The 22,154-nt window shown below is 37.9% G+C and overlaps 1 protein-coding gene across 1 annotated transcript in view; it reads left to right on the forward strand.

Moving 5' to 3' along the window:
- Positions 1–22,154, forward strand: part of ITCH (itchy E3 ubiquitin protein ligase) — a 104,715-nt gene that overhangs the window by 19,426 nt on the left and 63,135 nt on the right. Inside the window, exons 3-7 of the mRNA XM_079784066.1 lie at positions 2,678–2,768; positions 13,811–13,952; positions 17,946–18,070; positions 20,010–20,147; positions 20,965–21,010. Coding sequence (XP_079640192.1) covers positions 2,699–2,768; positions 13,811–13,952; positions 17,946–18,070; positions 20,010–20,147; positions 20,965–21,010 — 521 coding nt within the window. The 5' untranslated portion in view covers positions 2,678–2,698. The remainder of the gene's footprint in view (positions 1–2,677; positions 2,769–13,810; positions 13,953–17,945; positions 18,071–20,009; positions 20,148–20,964; positions 21,011–22,154) is intronic.

Raw genomic sequence — 22,154 nt, forward strand, 5'->3', positions numbered from 1 at the left:
TTAATGTTTGCCTTCCAAACTGCAGGCAAATTCTTTTGTCGCTATTTGCAAAATACATCCAGAATTCAACCATTTCTCACCACCTCTACCACCAGTATGTTCAGAGCTACCTTTTCCCTGGATTATGGCAATCTTTTCCCTGGATTATGGCAATAACCTAAAACAGTGGTCGGCAAACTGCGGCTCGCGAGCCACATGTGGCTCTTTGGCCCCTTGAGTGTGGGTCTTCCACAAAATACCACGTGCGGGCACGCACGTACAGTGCGATTGAAACTTCGTGGCCCATGCCCAGAAGTCGGTTTTCAGCTCTCAAAAGAAATGTCAATCGTTGTACTGTTGATATTTGGCTCTGTTGACTAATGAGTTTGCCGACCACTGACCTAAAAGGTCTTCTTGTTTCTACCCTTGTCTAACCTCAGTATCTATTCTGTACACAATCAGGATGACTCTTATCTAAAAGACCTAATATTATATGTACTTCCAACTTCCTGATTTCCTTCTATTCTGCTCCCCTACTCAGGCACCTACTTCCTTGTTATTCTAGCATGCTCTAGCCTTAGGGATCTTTATTCTATTTGATCTCTTGTCAATTTTACAATCTATTCCACCTATCCTGGTCATTTTCTTCTACAGACTATATCACTTTCTGACATACTAAGTAATTCACTTGGTAGTTTGTGGGTTTTGACACTCTAGGCTAGAATATAAACTCCAGATGAGCAGGGGTTTTGTGGTGTTCATTGATGAAACCCAGAAGCCCAAAACAGTGCCTGATACACAGCAAATCCTTAAATAAATGGCTATTGAATTATATTAAATGAAAAACTGTAACATATCTTCTTTAGTCATTAATCAGGGAAGAGTTAATCTCCATGTGAAAACAGCATGATTCATATAACAAATCCTATATAATAAAAGGCTAATATGCAAATCGACCAAACAGCAGAACGATCGGTTGCTATGATGCGCACTGACCACCAGGGGGCAGATACTCAATGCAGGAGCTGCCCCCTGGTGGTCAGTGTGCTCCCACGGGGGAGCGCTGCTCAGCCAGAAGCTGGGCTCATGGCTGGCAAGTGCAGCGGCAGTGGCAGGAGCCTCTCCCGCCTCTGTGGCAGTGCTAAGGATGTCCTACTGACGGCTCCCGAACTGCAAGAGGGTGCAGGCTGGGCTGAGGGACTTCCCCTCCACCCCCTGAGTGCATGAATTTCATATACTAGGGCTCTAGTAGAAATATAAAGTTGGAACTCTCTGGTATATAGATATGTAAAGCCATACCACTGGATGATATATTTTTTATTTTTTTAATTATGTAAATCTTTATTGTTGAAAGTGTAGCCTATGTACCCTTTTTTCCTCCATTGACTCCTTGTAACCCACCCCGTCCCCTGCCCCAGGCCTTCACCATCCTATTGTCTGTGTCTATGGGTTATGCATATATACATACAAGTTCTTTGGTTGATCTCTTCCCCCCTCCACACCGCGCCCCCCCCCCATGTGATTCTGCACTTATCAGTTTATTTTGTTTCTTATATTCCAATATGAGTGTGATCATGTGATACTGGTCTTTCTCTGACTGACTTATTTCACTTAATATGATACTCTGCAGGTCCCTACATGCGGTCTCAAAGGATAATAGATTCTTTTTTACTGCTGCGTAGTATTCCATGGTATAAATATACCACAGCTTTTTTATCCACTCATCTGCTGATGGGCACTTGGGCTGTTTCCAGATCTTAGTTATTGTAAATTGTGCTGCTATGCACATAGGGTACATACATTCTTTCTGATTGGTGTTTCAGGTTTCTTAGGATATGTTCCTAAAGTGGGATCACTGGGTCAAATGGCAGCTCCATATTTAATTTTTTGAGGAAACTCCATACTGCTTTCCATAATGGCTGCACCAGTCTGCATTCCCACCAGCAGTGTACTAGGGTTCCATTTTCTTCACATCCTCTCTAGGACTTGTCATTTGTTGATTTGTTGATGGTAGCCATTCTGACAGGTGTGAGGTGATAATTGTCGTTTTAATTTGCATTTCTCTGATAATCAGTGACTTTTTTCATATGTCTCGGCCTTCTGTATGTCCTCTTTGGAGAAGTGTCTATTTAGGTCCTTTGTCCATTTTTTAATTGAATTGTTTGTCTTTCTTTTGTTAAGTTGTATGAGTTCATTATATATTTTGGAAATTAACCCTTTATCAGATGTATCATGGTCAATATGTTCTACCATACAGTGGGCTTCCTTTTCATTTTGTTTCTTTTGCTGTGCAGAATGGATGATATTTTTGAGGAACTGAGTATCAGGATAAGAGGGAACCAATAACTGAGCCCTAGGTTACTCCAACATTAAAAGAGCGGACAGAAGAGAAGGAATTGTCAGAGGAGACTTAAGAAGGAGTAATCAGTGAGGGTAGGACATAAACCTAGAGAATGTGTCTTCGAAACTCAAGGAAAGATGGTAAACCTCAGAAGGAGGAATGATCAATCATGTCCGATTTTTCTGGTAGGTTAGGCAAGATGAATACTTAGAATTGAAAATTATATTTAGCAATGTGAAGACCACTGGTTATTATGTTGCATTCAGTGGGATGTGGAAATGGCCTGGTTAGCCCCATTTGCATATTTTTAAAATGGGAATTTTTGATGTTTACAAGTTTTTCCTTTGCCATGTTCAGGTTTGCTGTCCTATTGGTGGTATGTCTGACAGTGGATCACAGCTTGGTTCAATGGGTAGCCTGACCATGAAATCACAACTTCAGATCACTGGTAAGTCTTTAAAAGACCCACTACTTTACTCCCCCTGCCCCCCAACATAAAAAATAACCTTAAGAGAAGAAAATCTTTAGTGGCTGTTACATATCAGGTGCTGAATTAATATTTGCTTAATGAATGAACAAATGAACAAAATGTGTAGATATGTAAAATTTACATTTTTGTTGTTGTTAATCCTTACCCAAGGATATTTTCCCCATTGCTTTTCAAAAAGAGTGTGGGAGGAAGGGAGAGAAGAAGGGAGGGGAGAGAGGAAGAAACAATGATGTGAGAGAGACACATGTGCCCCGATGGGCGGATGGGCAGGGGCATAGTGTGCACTTGCAACCCTTTGCTGTTTAGGCTGGTGCTCTGACCACTGAGCAACATGGGCCAGGGCTAAATTTACATTTTTATTTCAGGAAATTCATTCTTGAATAACATGTATTAGTATTTCATTTCTTTTTTTTTTTTTTGTCAAATAATATTGCATGTATGGACATACCACATTTTATTTATCCATTTATCAGTTGATTGGTGTTTGGGTTGTTTCCACTTTTTGGCTATTATGAATAACTAGAGGCCTGGCGCATGAAATTCGTGCACGGGTAGGGTCCCTAGGCCTGGTCGTTTATCAGGGCCAATCGGAGCCTTCTGGCTGCCAGCCAGGGCCTGCCTTTGTTCTGCACCGCCCCCCTGGTGGTCATAGCAAGCGATGGAATTCCTGGTCTCACGGTCAAACTCCTGAGGGGACACTTTGCATATTAGGCATATATATATATATATATATATATATATATATATATATATATGCATGCTATGAACATTCATGTACAAAATTTTATGAAAATGTACATTTTCAGTTCTCTTAGGTATATACCTAGGAGTGGAATCGTGGATCATATAATACCCATGTTTAGCATTGTGAGGAATTCCAAATTTTCAAAGTATCCCGTATCATTTTACATTCTCACCAGCCATGTGGGAGGGTTTCAGTTTATATATATCCTTGCCAATGTTTGCTATTTGCTTTTTTTAAGGGAGTTGAATCTTTTTTTTTTTTTAATTTATCTTTATTGTTGGAAGTATTACAGATGTTCCCTTTTTTTCTCTGCCTTGGATCCCCTCCTACCCGCTCCCACCCCATCCCCAGACCACCACACTATTGTCTGCGTCCGTGCGCTATGCATATATGCACATAAATTCTTTGGTTAATCTCCTGTCTCTTTCCCCCTCCCCTCCCCCCTTTCCTTTGAGATTTGGCAGTCTGTTGCATGCTTCCATGTTTCTGAATCTATTTTGTTTGTCAGTTTATTTTGTTCATTAGATTCCACATGTAAGTTATATCATAACTAGCTTATTTCGCTTAGCATAATAATCTCCAGGTCCCTCCATGTTGTCTCAAAGGGTAATATAGATTCTTGTTTTTTACAGCTGCATAGTATTCCATTGTATAAATGTACCACAAGTTTTTTGTCCACTTATCTACTGGGCTGTTTCCAGATCTTAGCTATTGTAAATAATGCTATGAATGTAGGGGTGCATATATTCTTTTTTTTAATCTTTATTGATTTCAGAGAGGAAGGGAGAGGGAAAGAGAGATAGAAACATCAATGATGAGAGAGAACCACTGATCGGCTGCCTCCTGCACGTCCCCTAATGGGAATCAAGCCCGCAACCCAGGCATGTGCCCTTGACCGGAATCGAACCTGGGACCCCTCAGTCTGCAGGCTGATGCTCTATCCACTGAGCCAAACCAGCTAGGGCTGCTTATATTCTTTTCTGATTAGTGTTTCAGGCTTCTTAGGATATATTCCTAGAAGTGGAATCACTGGGTCAAATGGCAGTTCCATTTTAAAATTTTGAGGAAATTCCACACTGTTTTCCATAGTGGTTGTACCAGTCTGCAATAGTGTACTAGGGTTCCTTTTTCTCCACATCTTTGCCAGCACTTGTGCTATTTGCTTTTTGATTATAGACATCCTCATGGGTGTGAAGTTGTATAACATGTCGTTTGATTTCCATTTTTCTGATGACTAATGATGTTGAGCATTTTTTTCATGTGCTATTGACCATTTGTATATCTTTTTTGAGAAATGTGTTTAAATTCTTTCATTGCTATTGTTACTTAACTAATATCTCTGTCTTTGTTTCTTCCTCTAACCATACCAACCAAGTATGTTACTTTCAGAGTAATTTTTTTAAAAATCACATCTCTCATTCTACTGGCATTACTGGAATAAACGTTCATTTATTCCAGTAATGCAAGTAGTATGAGAGAGCAGCGGGTCATCTATGAAGATCTGCTCTACACCCCACCTATAACCCAGCTGCTTATATTGGGTAGAAGAACAAAGATTACATAGGGAAGAAGGCAAGAGGAATAAGAATGGATATGCAAAAGGAATAAAAATGGGTATTACAGGCATGGAGAAGTAGGCGAAAGGAATAAAAATGGGTGTAATGGTTACAGATTACAGGCAATGAGGGCTGGGAGGGGAGCACCTCTGGGACTCCATTGTCTTGCCAACAAGCTTGTTCATCTTTCCATGGTTATAGGCAATTCTCCAGGATGGACTGCATTTCCAGGTTAACCCAGGTCCGAGGTGTACCACTCCCAGCCAGATCTGAATATGCTTTCTTTAATCAGAACAAAACCATTATGGTTAACAGAGCGTGATTATATGTCTTATAACTATAGCTAGTCTCTACTATTCTATTTCTATCCCTAACATTCCCCACTGCTATTTCTATCATCTCATATCTATGAGATTAGTTTTAGGTGATAAGTCTCATTTTGCTGGAATGTATTTGCTTCTGGCTTGAAAGCAGTTCAGTTCGTGGGGATGGAATACAATGAATGCAGCATCAGTCTCTATGCGGTCTCTACTTTACCTCCTTGGTTATCAGGATCCTTTCCAGCTAGTCTTCACTTGATTATTCAGGATGGTTTTGCTATATTTTAGTTGTAATTCTAATTTGGTCCTGGGAGAGTGTCAGTGTAGCTTCCACTTAATCTACCACCATCTTGGAATTCCTCCAGATTAATGTTTTTAACATGCCACCTGATGTTGCATTCCTGCTCCTATTTTTAATTCATTTATAGTCTGAGAAAAGAGGAAACAAGCCCAAACAATTATGCAAAAATATTATGTCTCTGGTGGCTCGTGTGGTCCTCTGAAACTGATTAAATCTAGGACATAGAGCAAATGCAGACCTGTTAGGAAGAAAATACTCTGCCCTCAATGGCTTTTTAGGGTTCAAACTTTTGAAAGCTATTTGCCATATAACACCATCCAACCTCACCTGAGTATATTTTTTTCCATTGATTTTTAGAGAGAGTGGAAGGGAGCAGGAGAGACAGAGAGAGAGAGAAAAACATCAATGTGAGAGAGACACATCAGTTGGTTGCCTCCTACACATACCCAAACCAGGGACAGGAATAAACTTTCAGCTGAGGTATATGCCCTTGACCAGAATCAAACATGGGACCCTTTAGTCCACAGGCCGATGCTCTAGCCATTGAGCCAAACCGGCCAGGGCAGGATATTTATCTCAGAGACATGATATCTATTATAAACTAGAGGCCTGGTGCATGAAAATTCATGCACTTGGGGGAGGGTGGGTCCCTCAGCCCAACCTCCACCCTCTGGCAGCCTGGGAATCCTTGGGGGATGTCCACCTGTCAGACATCCTTAGCGCTGCTGAGGAGGTGGGAGAGGCTCCTGCCACTGCTGCTGTGCTCGCAGCCATCAGCCCGGCTTGTGGCTGAGCTGAGCTGAGCTCCTCCTGGTGGTCAGTGCGCATCATAGCAACTGGTCATTCCCGGTCATGCCGCTGTTAGGGTCAATTTGCATATTACCATTTTATTATGTAGGATTGTAGCAAAATAGAGGTTTAAAAGAATAATTCATAGTGCTGTTGATAAATGAATTGTTTAGAGAACTTGAATGAGTTTTAATTTCCCTATATTCTTTTTAGGAGTATCAAACAAAAGGCAGCCTCACCTTTCCTTTTTGGCATTTACATAAAATAAGATAGTATAGTACCAGTACATTAGTAACACCTTCTGTAACTTGAATCTAATTAATGTGTGGACATAACCTGAATAGCCATCTAGCTGTTCAAGTTTGAGTTGAATAGGAAATATTGTCTTTTGTGCTACTCTTTCACAGAGATCAAGGCAGTTCATTGAGGTAGCATCTTTGGGAACTTCCATTGGCATTTAAATGATCTTTTAACATTTGTCTGGTATTAAATATACCTGTATTGATCCTTGTGTTGGGCAATAGCTTACCTGTATGATTTGTCAGATAGATGCAAAAATTATAATAGGAAATCATAAATACTTTTAATATTTTGACTAGTGTGCCATTTGAACTTCTGCAGTTAAACTTTTGGGGAGGTCATCTAAGCCCCTGCCCCCAGTTTTATCAACAAATCTGTATAGACTAATTATTCTCTTCAGGGGATTTAATGTCCCTGGATTTTAGTCCTCATTCTGATTACTTAATCCTCCTATATAATAAAAGCGTAATATGCAAATCGACTGAACAGCAGAATGACCAGTCGGCATGGGGCAGGGCCAGCGAGCAGGCAGTGCCAGGCCAGTCAAGGTGCATGCCAGTGGCAGAGGGAGGGGACGGCGATGCGGGGGAGGCAGCAGCTACCAGTGGTGGCCAGTGCTGTCCCCTGATAAGCCACCTGGTCGCCTCCCACAGAGGGAGGCCAGCAGCAGCAGCGGGGTGATGGGGGCGGCGCCTTCCCCACATCTGCCTAGTCGCCTCCTGCAGAGGGAGGCTGGCTGGTGGCAGCAGCAGTGTTGTGATGAGGGCAGTGCCGTCCCCTGATTGGCCCGCCTGGTCACCTCTTGCTGAGGGAGGCCAGACTGTGCCTAAGCCGTCAGTAGAACATCCCCTGGGGGCTCCCAGACTGTGAGAGACAAGTGCACTGGGACTCTAGTAGTTATATACCTTGTGTTTGTCACTAATATCTTTTTCCTTATCTGTGAACTGAGGATATTAACATCTTTGTCACATGGTTAGAAGACAGTATATAAGTTGGAAAACTATAAAACACTGTATAAGTACAGAGTAGTATATTCCCCCTAATGCCTCATTTCTTTCTTCACCTAGGATTACTCATATCTAATTTAATATTTTAACAGTAATCTAAGTCTAAATCTTTTATAAGATTGGCTGCTTATTTTACTTTGTCTTTCTTAACATTATTAATCAAAACATTATTTTTTTTAAATTGAAAAGGAGCCAGCTCTAGCTGGTTTGGCTCAGTGGATAGTGTCGGCCTGGGGACTGAAGGGTTCCAGGTTCGATTCTAGTCAAGGGCACATGCCCAGGTTATGGGCTCGATCCCCAGTAGGGGGCGTGCAGGAGGCAGCCAATCAATGATTCTCTCTCATCATTGATGTTTCTATCTCTCCCTTCTCTTCCTCTCTGAAATCAATAAAAATATATACTTTTTAAAAAAAAGAGCCAAAATGACTGGTTAGAATTGTACTGTTTTGAGAAAGACCATTTATATTTATTGTAAAAGTTTAATTTATGGCCAGAATGTAAGTGTAAACTATCAAGAGACTAACTGTTGGATCACATATTTAAATTTTTCTTACCTCTTTTTTCATTATCCTTTATATCCCTGTCCATATTAGATTCTGCTGATTTTTACTTTTGCATTTCCTGGATCATCCACTCTTTTTCTCTAATCCTGTTGTGTGGGCCCCTTATCTTGGATGTAAATCTGTTTTCTTATATCCTTTTCTCTAGCCATTTTCTGTTTAATTATGTTCTATACTAGAGGCCCAGTGCACGAAATTCGTGCACGGGTAGGGTCCCTAGTGGCTGCTGGCTGCCAGCCTGGGACTTTCTTCATTCCACACTGCCACCTGGTGGTCAGCACACGTCATAGTGAGCAGTCAAACTCCCAGTTGGTCTAACTCCCGAGGGGGCAATTTGCATATTAGCCTTTTATTATATAGGATATAACCTCAGCTATACTGAATTTATCTGTGTTATATGATGTTTGCTATATGCTAAGATTATACTATATTGGCAAAATAAGTACTTTGGTATTTCCTAGAAATTTCTTAGTCTCAGTCTTTACTCATAACTCATCATTTGAGGAAGAGAAACCATCTTGATTTTAGTTATTACTAATGAGAATTAAATATTATTGTATTTCCCCAAATTTACTAGACTACTGTGTATTTAGCTTTGATTGCTTGGTCCTTCATATTTAAAATTTAAAGTCAAGAGTATATATTCAATTCTGCCCAGCAAGATGTAGTTTTGCCACAGAGGCCTATCATGACTTCTGACCCACAGAGGTAGTAGCCCTTGCCTAACTGGTTTCATCTCTTATCAGCCCATCATAAGGCTAAATTACTGGTCTCAGCAACCTTACTTATTTTACTCTGTTCTCACTAGCCTCCTGGTTGGCAAAATAGGTTGGATAAAGGGGAGTCACTTATTTTCTTTATATTTAAATTACCAAGTTTTTATTTTGCACTAGAGAGGTAAGATGAAGGACTGAAATTAATTCAAAGCATGGCCTTCAGAACAGAAGGATCAGAAGAACACTAATAAGTACCACAAAACTATCTATCTATCTGTCTGTTTGTCTGTCTATCTATCTATCTATCTATCTATCTATCTATCTATCTATCTATCTATCTGCAGTGGATAGTGTGTGTGTGTGTGTGTGTGTTTGTGTGTGTGTGTGTGTGTGTTTGTGTGTGTGTGTGTGTGTGTGTGTGTGAGAGAGAGAGAGAGAGAGAGAGAGACAGACAGACAGACAGACAGATAGACAGACACAAACTATAAAGCAGGGAAACTTGTTTTCTATTATGACTAATCATTTGGTTCAACAAATGTTTTAAATGTTTCTCAGGTTTAAATCACTAAGTGCTATAGGAGTGATAAAGACTGACTACATCCTTGCCATGAAGGTTATTACAGAGTGAATTAAACCAAGTATAAACTAATATACTTACTAAAAAACTAAAAATGAAAAGCTCTAGGAGACATATATAAATATGAAAATGCTATGGAAGCATAGAGGTAGAACAATTAACTTCTTAGATTTAAAGAAGTATGCAATCAAAGAGAAAGGGGCATTTGTTTTTTAAGAAGTAGGATTTTATTGGGTGGAAAAGGGCGGGTGTAGCACATAAAGGCATGAAAGTGCATGGCCCTTGTGAGGAACAGCAGTTACTGGTGGTTAGAATAGTACTAGGGGCTGGGTGGGATTTGGTATTGGAGGAGGCTGAGAGTACATAGTAAATTATGTAAAATGCCCCAGAAGAGTTAAAAACTTCATTTTGCAGGCATTAAAGAATCATTGAAAAGTACTGACATGATCACATCTATTTAAGGAAGATAATTCTAGGAGCTGTGAGTGGTAGGATTAGAGAAATGAGAGTAAAAATAGACAGAGGTCTCTTGCAGTAGCCCACGTGACTAAGATAATGCTGACTTTTTTCTGGTTTCTTTACTTCCAGTTTATAATTTACACTTTTTTTATTCTGCTAATTCAGTGTGGAAATTTAAATTTCAGGAATGTAATACATTGACATTTTATAATATTAGGACGGTAACAAAAGTTTTATTCCATTTAAACTTTGAAATTATAGACTTAAATAATTTCTCCTTCTCAGGCTTTACAGTGATCCTGCAGCAACTTTTAAATTTTGTTAAACTTGTCTTTTTATGTGTAAAAATTAAGATGATGCCCTGCCAGTGTGGCTCAGTGGTTGAGCATTGATCTATGAACCAGGAGGTCAGGGTTCGATTCTCGGTCAGGATGCATGCCCTAATTGTGGGCTCAATCCTCTGTGTGGGGCATGCAAGATTAATGATTCTCTCTTATCATTGATGTTTCTATCTCTCTCTCCCTCTCCCTTCGTCTCTGAAATCAATAAAATATATTTAAAAAATTAAGATGATAATGCCTACCTCATAGAATAGTCATGATGAGTATTGGAATGACAATATTTAAGCATCGGACACACTGTAAATTCTAATAGTTGGTGTTAGTTTCCCTTCCTCTTTCATTTACCCATGTAAAGTTTCCTGAAATGACTTTGTGAGGTTGGGTGGTAAAATAGCTTTCAAAAGTTTGAACCCTAAAAAGCCATTAAGGGCAGAATATTTTCTTCCTATCAGGTCTGCATTTGCTCTTTGTTTTAGATTTAATCAGTTTCAGAGGACCACAAGAGCCCCCAGAGACATAATCTTTTTGCATAATTGTTTAGGCTTGTTTCCTCTCTTCTCAAACTATAAACGAATTAAAAGTAGGATTTTTATATTTTTCTGTGGCAATCCTATGATTGAATTTGGTTCTGTATTAAGTACTAGAACTTTATAGTACACATTAATCAGAGATGAGTCTGGTCCCCACTTGAATATATTTATTCTGTTCTGAAAAATGCTTCTTACTTAGTGTTTCCCCTTAGATGTTCCATAAGCATCTCAAATTTTATACACTCATTATAAAACTCTTGATTTCTGGCCCATTCCACTCTCCTCAATCATGTTCTTTTCCATATTATTAAGTGATACCATCTTCTATCCAGCTATTCATGCCAGAGACCTGGGAGTTATCCTTCTTGCTTCTTTTCCCAACTTCCACATGCAATCTAATCCTATTGATTCTCCTTAGGAAATAGTTACTTTTCCCCATATCCATGTTAACCACCCTAGTCCAAACCACTTTCAAGTTTTTTTTTTAATCCCCACAGAGGATATTTTTTCCATTGATTTCTAGAGAGAGAGTGGAAGGGAGGGAGGAGGGAGAGAAAGAGAAACATCTATGTGAGAGAAACACATCAATTGGCTGCCTCCTGCACTCACTCCAACTAGGGCTGGGAAACCTGTAACCAAGGTGGAATTGAATCCAGACCCTTGGGTCTGAAGGTCAACACTGTAACCACCGTGCAAACTGACCAGGGTGATCACTGTCAATTTCTTGATTAAGATGACTCTATTAGCTTCTTAGCCTCTTATCCCCTACTTTTCTCTCCCTTTAATTTATTTTTCCCACAGCAGAAGAATGATGTTTGAGTGTTAATCTGATCATCTGTTTCCTCAGTGCCCATAATAATACCTGATGTGTTACGGGCACCCAGTAAATTTGTTGAGTAGTACTCTTTTACTTAAATGTCCTCAGTGGCTCCTTATTGCCTACTTTTCTAGCATTATCTCTTGCAGCTTTTCTTTCTTTTTTTAAAAAATATTTTTGTATTGGTTTCAGAGAGGAAGAGAGATAGAAACATCAATAATGTGAGAGAATCATTGATCGGCTGCCTCCTACACCCCCCCACCCCCCTCATACTGGGGATCGGATAGCCCACAACTTGGGCATATGCCCGGACTGGGAATCGAACTGTGACCTCCTGGGTCATAGGTCAATGCTTAACCATTGAGCCACTGCGGCCGGGCCTTTTTTTGGTAATGCATATTGATTTCAAATTAGATTGAACTTTATTATAACAAGCATTTCAAAATAATGATGAAGCTCTACTTTATAGAATGTGCATGCATCATTAGAATAGTAAGTCTGTGGCTAGTTTGAATGCTACCGAAAAGGCACAGAAACACAAAAACACAAAATTATTTGATCTGTGTGAAGTCAAGAGATTCAGGGCTGCCATCTGGAACTATGCCTGCTAGGATGCCCAGACTGTCTATGATTTGGACTGTACATTGAGCTACTTGGGTAGCTGCTATACAAACTTCGCTAGCATCTACAAATGGTCCCTTCACCTTGATGGACAGTGGCATTCTTTAAACCAATGGTCACCAACCTTTCGAACCTTACAGATCACCAGTGGTCTGTGGACCACCTGTTGGTGATCGCTACTCTAAACTTATCTGATAGAGTAGATATCCAGGGAGTAGAGTATTTCCTTGGCTATGATCACCTCATTTATAGGGAAGCAATGAGTTGTTACTTGTGGAAACCATAGGGTGCTCTGCTAGATTGGAATATATTTGTTGTACTGTCCAAGGGGCTTAGACAAGGCTACTTGATGGCAAAAGTGACTAAACTCAAGGGTTAAGGCTAAGGAGTCAGTATCTTAAGATGCACAATGTAGGAAGCTCTTGCTAATATAATAGGAGATCTATGAGATGCTAAAAGTAATCTTAGTTTATAACTGTTCTTCCAGTGGCTTTCCAGCATGCTTAAATAAAATCCAAATTCCTTATCTTGGCTTAACACCCTAACGTGATTTCATTTACCATCCTTCCCACTTGCTGTACTTCTCTTTGGATATGCCAAGTTCTCTCTGTTTACAACTCCATTCTTCACATGACTAGCTCCTTGCCATTTAGATGCTTTGTAAAAGTACTTCCTCAGAAGTCTTCCTTACTATCAAGTCATTCTGCCACATTAGTTTGTTTTTCGTCACAAAGATTTTTCTCTAACTAAGATCTAATTTTCTTGAGAGCCAGTGTCTTTTCTATTTTAAACTGCTCTATCCACAGTTTAGAGCAATATCTGACACATGGTAGACATTTAAGTATTTGTTGACCAAGTTTATCAGTATACTTTTTTGGGGGGTAAAGTTTTTGCTTAAAAAAAATTTTTTTTTAAATTTCAGAGAGAAGGAACAGGGAGAGAGAGATAGAAACATCAATGATGAGGAGATAATCAATGATCTGCTGCCTCCTGCATGCCCCTGAGCCAAAACCCATATGACCTCCTGGTTTATAGGTCGATGCTCAACCACTGAGTGATACTGGCCAGGCTGTCAGTGTACTATTTAATTGACCTCAGAGTTCTGGGATGATTGATAATGATAGTGGGCTACTATACCAGTGATACTGATGGGAGTTTTGGGTGGATGGTGTGGGGAAGTCCTATATTAATTTACGAGGATGGGAGAAAATATTCATGAGTGAATAAAATTAGTAAATATTTTAGAGTAAACCTGCTCCTCTGAGTAAAAGTAATAATGCTTAAATAACCTTTATGAAATTAAAGTGATTTGAAGATGAACTATCAACTCAAATATTGAAATATTTTTTCTTTTCTTTTAGTCATTTCAGCAAAACTTAAAGAAAATAAAAAGAATTGGTTTGGACCAAGTCCTTATGTGGAAGTTACAGTAGATGGACAGTCAAAGAAGACAGAAAAATGTAACAATACAAACAGTCCCAAATGGAAGCAACCCCTTACAGTGTAGGTTTGAAAGTATTTTCTATAGTATATTTTGTTTAGTAGCTGAGCAGAAATGCAGCTTTTAAAAGGTCTCACTTGTTTTCTTTTCTTCTTTCTTCTCTCTCATCTTTTTCTTTTTCCCCCATCCTTGAACTCCTTCCTCTAGTTCCCTTTTTGTTTCTCTTTAGATATTTCTGTTTTTCTAGTCTCTCCTTTTCTTTACTTTCTCCAGTTTAATTGATGATACTATCGCTATTGCCCCTGAATAACAGCTGGGGGAACCCATGGTCATGGGCCATTCTTAGCAGCTCTTTACTTAACTTAGCGTTTGAAATAGAGGGCTATGAGTAGCTCACTTTATTTTTTAATTTAATTTTAAATGATAGTTTTGTTTTATTATGATGCTCACATAGGACCTATACCGGGATTTTCTTCCTTTAAGAAAAGTATATTATATGTTTTCTTCTACAACTTTGTTTTTATACCTAGTTCATATAACATAGTTATCTTTTTAGCTGAGTACATACAGGTCTAACCTCCCTTATATAGCTACATAATATTCCTAAGTATGAATGGACTGTCACTTATTTTACTAGTTCTCTATTGATCAGTTGGTTTCTAATGTTGTGCTGTTAGACACTGTTACAATATATATCCATGTGTATATGTTTATATATTAGTGTTCTCTCCAGTATTAATTCATAGATGTAGGATATAGCTCAATTTCAACACTAATGACAAAGCCTCAAATGTTGGTTTTGAGCACTCACTGAAGGAAATTATAGGTTAAACTAGAAGCCTGGTGCATGAATTTGTACATGGGTGGGGTCTGGCTGGCCCTCCCCGATTGGGGCCGGGCTGGGGGGAGGGGATGCAGGAGGCTGGCCAGGGGGAGGGGCCGCAGGCGGTTGGGCAGCCAGCTCCGTCTCCTGGTCGAACTTCCAGTTGAAGAGACAATTTGCATATTAGGCTTTTATTATATAGGATTTTCTTTACTAAAATGAAAGAATAAGCATGATTTATCAACAAATGGATTAAAAAAATGTTTTCATTGATTTCAGAGATAGGAAGGGAGAGAAAGGGAGAGGAACATCAATGATGAGAGAGACTCATTGATTGGCTGCCTCCTGCACTCCCCCTACTGGGGATCAAGTCCATAACCAGGCATGTGCCCTGACTGGGAATTGAACCGTGACATCCTGGTTCATGGGTTAACATTCAACCACCGAACCACACCAGCGGGCTCAACAAATGGATTTTAAAATACATGGTTTGGAGACCAAATGTATATAAAAATATAGTTTAAATGTAACTAGTTGTCACATCCTATATAATAAAAGGCTAATATGCAAATCGACCAAACAGCAAAACAACCGGTTGCTGTGATGCACACTGACCACCAGGGGGCAGACGCTCAATGCAGGAGCTGCCCCCAGGTGGTCAGTGCACTCCCACAGGGGGAGCGCTGCGAACTCACTGCTGGTGAATGCAGCGGCAGTGGCAGGACCCTCCTGCCTCCACAGCAGCGCTAAGGATGTCTGAGAGGGCGCAGGCCGGGCCGAGGGACCCTCCTGAGTGCACGAATTTCATGTACTGGGCTTCTAGTATCTAATAATACACAAATTGCTTTCATTACCTAACATTTGGATTTTTTGGATTTTTTTCCCCTCAGAGAAATAAACCAGTGACTTTAAAAAAAGTTTTTCTAAATGGTCAGATGAGACATTTGAAACTATAAAAGCTCTTTTCTTCACATAATACATGCTTATGTGGATAGTATTTATTTCTAGTAAATTCAACAAATTGAATATACCTATTCTTTTAATTTTAATCGTTATTGTTACCTATATCATTCTTTAACGTAGATTTTTGAAGATCTGAGGCATCTTAATGTACTTTATAATAATTTTGAGCCAGTGAGTGAAATTCACAAATTTATTGAAGATCATTTTGAGGCCTATTTACAAAACTATTCTAATGCTCGTCATTTGTATTCATTTCAATATTAATGTTTCTTAGATTTTGTTTTTAATTAGTGGCTCATTAGAGATTGAATCTAAATTAAACAGTATATGAGTAAAATTTTCACAAAAATCAAATGAAATCTATAAAATGTTACAACCTCTATAATGAATAATAGACTGAATGCTCATCAACTTTCTATCAACTGCTATCTGTGCTCACCACATACATACTTTGAGACTCTTAAGCTGATAATGACATGAACTCCTCAGTGCCTAAAATGTTAAGAAAAAAATAAACTCTTGAAGTAGTACCATATGGTAGTACTGTTATTTAGCCCAGATGTTTAGAGGAACACATAGCTCATGTTCTCCTGAATTTTTAATTTGCAGCAGATTGGCCTGTTATTTTAACACAGCTTCCATTGTTATGCTAGCAGACTTTTCAGACTTCTCTAGAGTTGAATTGAAATAAGTTAGATAAGACCATCTTTGACAGTATACTTTGTCCTCTCAAATTAAAGTAATATTAAATTTATCTGTTCTTGTATTCCGTCTCCATTATTATTTCCCAGATAACTAATAGAGAAATGTTTTCTTACTGCAGCATGTCCCCCCAAAATGTATACACACTTTGAATAATTATTAATGCCAATGGGTTAAATCTGAAAAGAAAGAAACATCAATTGAGCTATCAGCTGTAAAGGGTGTATACATCTTCTTGGGGCACCCTGTATATACTATATGTTCTCTTCAAAGTAACATTTGAGAATTTTTAAGAGAATGAATACATTATATTACAACCCTACACACACACCACTACCACCACCAGCACCACCCCCACCACAACCAAAAAAGAGAGGCAGTATTAAGTGAAAATATTTTAGTTTACTTTAAATACCTACTACTATTAAAATGATGGTAGAAATATGATGATGGGGTTATAGGCATAGGTGGACTTCTGAGGAGGAGAGTGTTTATTTGTCCCCCAAAATTTGATCACGATTTAGAGAGAATGAGGTATAGAAAAATTAAAAGCTTTCAAGATTTTGTCTTCCTAACTTTGAACCATAAGACTATGGTCAATTTTATAGTGTTCCTGTTTTTCTAATTGATGACTCAAATAGTTTGAATATAATTTATTACAAATACAAATTTCCCAAAACTTGCTTTGGAAATTACCATTACAATAATTCGTTATTGGCATTTAGCATGGCATGAGTGAGTCTATATATTTGACAGTTGTCCTGGACAATTTGTCTTCAGCAGTGTGAAATGTGAGGTATCATAATCCTGAAATCATTATGTAGCGGACTGAGGAACTTTTTAACCCTTTGCACTCGTTTGCTTTTTTCTCGATTCCTTTATTCTACTCAGGATTTAATTTTTTAAATACCCCAGATTTTACAAAGCGCGGCAGTAGAATAAAAAACGAGTTTCTTTTCATACAAACTTATTTATTTGGATTTTTTTATATTTCAAATTATTGATACATTCAAAGAGTAATTTTAATCTCGACATCCGAGTGCAAAAGGTTAATATATATTTTAATGATAGGCTTTGTTCAGATTATAGTCTGCCACTGACTGGCTGTATGATGTTGGGCAATGTGCTTAACCATCTAAATAGGAGTTTCTATATCTGAAGATGAACATGCTAAATCCCATCTCATAGGGTTGCTTTGAAGATTAAATGAAGTAATCTCAAGCTGAGCACACTACTTGACATCAAATAAGGATTTAGTTTATAAATTCACTTTTTTATACTACTAAAGTAAGACTAGTTTTCCAATTTATAGCATGATGAGCAGTTTCACTTTTGTTGATGCGTGGATGAAGTTGCCATGATCGTTCTTTTACAAGGGAAAATGATCATGCAGGCATGTAACATCCAGGTGTTTTTCATAAAGTTATAGAATATAAGCAATATTACTTACACAGTAAACTATGAGGGGCATAGTAAGATTGTAGACATTAAAACTTAATTGTAATTTATGTAGCATCCCATTGTGATATTTAATGAAAAAGTTTTTTTCACCTTTCTTCATTTTTAGTATCGTCACCCCTATGAGTAAATTACATTTTCGCGTATGGAGTCACCAGACACTGAAATCTGATGTTTTGTTGGGAACTGCTGCACTAGATATCTATGAAACATTAAAGTCAAACAATATGAAACGTATGTATGTAAAAATAATAGAAATTATGCTCAGTTTCTTTTTTCTACAGGAAATTCATATGCCAAACATCCACAATGATTATGTTCACTATTTTTAATTATTAACAGGGAGGAGAATCTTGAACTATTTAAAGCATTCTGAGTAACCTTGGTTTGGCCATCCCTTTTGTATTCAATGTCTTAAGTAAATAATCACTTATTTAATAGATATTTATTAAAGTACTGCATACTCAATTATGGAAAACTATAAAATACAAAGCAGAGATGAAGGGGAAAAAAAATCCCATGTCAGAGAGACAAATGTTAATATTTTGATAGATTTCCTTTTCCAAATGCTCATTTTAAAAACTTCTTCATTTATTTTATTTTTTTAAATATATTTTTATTGATTTCAGAGAGAGAAGGAGAGAGAGAGAGAGAGATAGAAACATCAATGATGAGAGAGAATCATTAATTGGTTGCCTCCTGCATGCCCTACACTGGGGATTGAGCCGAAACCTGGGCATGTGCTCTGACCGGGAATCGAACCGTGGCCTCCTGGTTCATAGGTTGATGCTCAGTCACTGAGCCACACTCACTGGACAAAATTTCCTCATTTTAGATGGTTGTTTTTATTTATATAGGATGGGGCAAAAGTAGGTTTATAGTTGTTTTATGGGAAATAATAAATAGGAATAAAGAGTTTCATGTACTCACAACTGTAAACCTAATTTTGTTCCAATCTGTGTGTATGTAAGTATATATCTGTTAAATATACATATATAAAAACTTGAAACATGTTTGTTTTAATATATTATTTTAAAACATCGATATTTTCTACCCCTTGACTATCTAAAACATACTTCTAAAAATTTTATTTCTCGTTTAGAACTTATGAGATACAATCCAATTTTTAAGTAACCATATATATATATACATATATATATTTTTTAAATTGATTTTACAGAGAGGAAGGGAGAGAGACAGAGAGATGTGAGAGGGAAACATTGATAGGTTGCCTCATGCACGTGTCCCCATCCACCAGGTATGAACCCGCAACCTTGACTATGTGCCTTGACCAGGCATTGAACCTGCCATCTTTTGGTTTATGGGACACTCCAACCATCTGAGTCATACTCGTTCAGGGTGAGATATAATCCATTCTTTTTTAAAATATTTTTTAATTTGATTTTTAGAGAGAGAAGAAGGGACAGGGAAAGGGAAAACATTGATTTGAGAACGGAACATCTATTGGCTGACTCCTGCATGCCCCCTACTGGGGATAGATTTCGAAACCTGGGCGTGTGCCCTGACCAGGAATTAAATCAGCAACCTTTTGGTGTATGGGATGACACCCAACCAACTGAGCAACACCGGCCAGGGCAGTCCATTCTTAAGTGATATGTTGCCAGTCAATATAAATTAGACATGTTGCTGAATTTTCTTGGTTGTCTTGCTGGCTCATTTCATTTTTTATTTTTTTTAAATATGTTTTTATTTATTTCAGAGAGGAAAGTAGAGGGAGAGATAGAAACATCAATGATAAGAGAATCATTGATCAGCTGCCTCCTACACACCCCCTCCTAGGATTCTAGTCTGCAACCCCGGGCCTGTGCTCTGACCGGAATTGAACCTAGGACCCTGCTGGCTCATTTTATGCAAGGATGGCATGTATATAGTAAATGTGATCATTGAGCTATTTAGCATTTTATGTTATTAAGTGTTAGCAAATTTTATTCTATTTTTAAAATGTTTTGGTGTCATAAGATCTGAAACCCTGAGGGAAGAATATTAAAACAATTTATATACACATATGTGATTTTTTTTCACATTGTTTTTAACAGTTAAGATGACTTAAATGGAAAAATTACCAATATGTAGAGTTTTTTTCTGACATTAGGTTTTTAAGTTAAGATGACTTAAAAAATGACTATTTGTTCTGTAATTTATTCTCTTCTAGTTGAGAAAGTAGTTGTGACTTTACAGCTTGTAGGTGACAAAGAACCAGCAGAGACAATAGGAGACTTGTCAGTTTGTCTTGATGGGCTGCAATTAGAATCTGAAGTTGTTACCAATGGTGAAGCTACATGTGCAGAAAGTAAGTAATCGCTTTTTGTATAGAGTCTTTAATGATTCTTCTTACATTAGCCAGTCTAGTGTGCTACATGTAATTTTTACTATTGTTTTCACATTTAAGACATTGTTGTTGTTTTTTAAGGAATTTTTTTAGTATGTTTTTATTGATTGTTTTAGAAAGAGAAAGGGAGAGGGAGAGAAGATAGAAACATTGATGATAGATTGTCTGCCTCCTGCAGGCCCCCTACTGTGGATCAAGCCTGCAACCCAGGCATATGCCCTGCCCAGGAATCGAACCAGAGACCTGTATGGTGCATGGGACAATCCACTGAGCAACACAAACTTCACCATTATTTTCTTTTTAAAAAGAGACATTGACAATTGAAAACATTTTCCTTTTAGGGCATTGTTTGTGTGAATTAGACGTTACTGGTTTTTCTGTTTTCAGAACCTATTTTATTAATCATTCTGCTGGTGATCAGCACTTTTTTGGTAAGATATTTGGAATACTAAAATAGCTAAAAATAATTAGATTTATATTTGAATTGAGCAAACATATATTTTAAGAAAGGCAGAAGTAGCCCAGGAGTGATATACCTAGGTTAATTAATATTTCTTACACGTAATCTGCATTTGTGCAAAATTTTGGTAAAACTTTTATTTCAATCTTAATAACATTTATCACATTTTCCTTTTTAAATGTCATATTGGAATTTAAATTCTAGTATGTTCTTTACTAGAAAGATTTAATAAAAGCCTTTGCTTACATACCATATTTAGGAAAAACATGAACACCACTTTGAAACTCATTCTCTCTCTAAATTTTATTTATGTTAAAGGTGCTTCACAGAATGATGATGGCTCCAGGCCCAAGGAGGAAACAAGGTAAGATTTTACTTATTGTTTATTAAAAATGCAAAAAAGATATTAATTTTAGTCAAAACTTCAAGTTCAGATTGATATAAGAATAAATGACTGTCAAAAAATTCAGGGCTCAAGGTAAGAAAGGAAATATTTATGAAAGATTCAGGACTTATCTGACTGCAGTTCTCTGGTGTAGGCCAGGGATACCCAAATTGCTAATACTTCCTTCAGCTTGTAGAAAGTTAATATATTGGCATTTGTTTCAAAGGCAAGGAGTTCAGAATCCCAGGGCCATCACTAGGATGTTAAATTTATTTTCTAGGAAAGCTAAAATATAAGGGTTGGGTACATATGAAGGTCACCACTGGCTATAATATCTCCTGGGCCTTCATTAGCAAGGGCAGAGATATGAACCATATGTTTGCTCTTAGCCTAGATTCAGTGCTTTCATGTGCTTATCTGCCTTCAGTCTAGAGCCTGCAAGTATTGAATGCCTGGGTTGTTTTAACTGACTTAACAGACTTTAAAGTGTTTATTGGTTTTTTTGGAAACCAACAATGGGAGATAAAGTTAGGAAAGGAGATGATTTTGTTTTACTTGTCTGTTTACCTTTAAAAATATATTTTTATTGATTTTTAGAGAGGAAGGAAGGAAGAGGGAGGGAGATAAATATGGATGTGAGAGAGTAGCATCAATCGCCTACCTCCTGCATGATCCCCCACCGGGGATCCAGCCCACAACCCAGCAACCTTTTGATAAACAGGACCACACCTAATTAACTGAGCCACACCAGCCAGCGCTCTATTTACTTTTGTGATGAATAAAAATTTCATAATAAAAAGTTTAAAAAAGATGACTCATTAAGATTTTTAGGAAAATCAAAGTTTATAAAGCTGTTGTGTTTTACCTAATGGAGATCTGCCTTCACAGAGTCACTCCTGTGACAAAGAATCATCTTCTAATCTCAAAAGAAGGGTAGGATATTAAGGAGTAGTAACTTCTTGGCCAGAGAAAAATCTGCACTAGCATACCTAATAATGGTGAATGGTCCCAAGTTTTCCTGTGCCCTGGCTCCTCATTCTATTTCTGAATGGGCTCTCAGGGTTATATGTAAGACCCTACCCAAAGGCTGTTTATGTATTTGATAAAGCTAGCCAGAAATTAG

This window comes from Cnephaeus nilssonii (assembly GCF_951640355.1).
Source record: "Cnephaeus nilssonii genome assembly, chromosome: 11".
NCBI classification, from domain to species: domain Eukaryota; kingdom Metazoa; phylum Chordata; class Mammalia; order Chiroptera; family Vespertilionidae; genus Cnephaeus; species Cnephaeus nilssonii.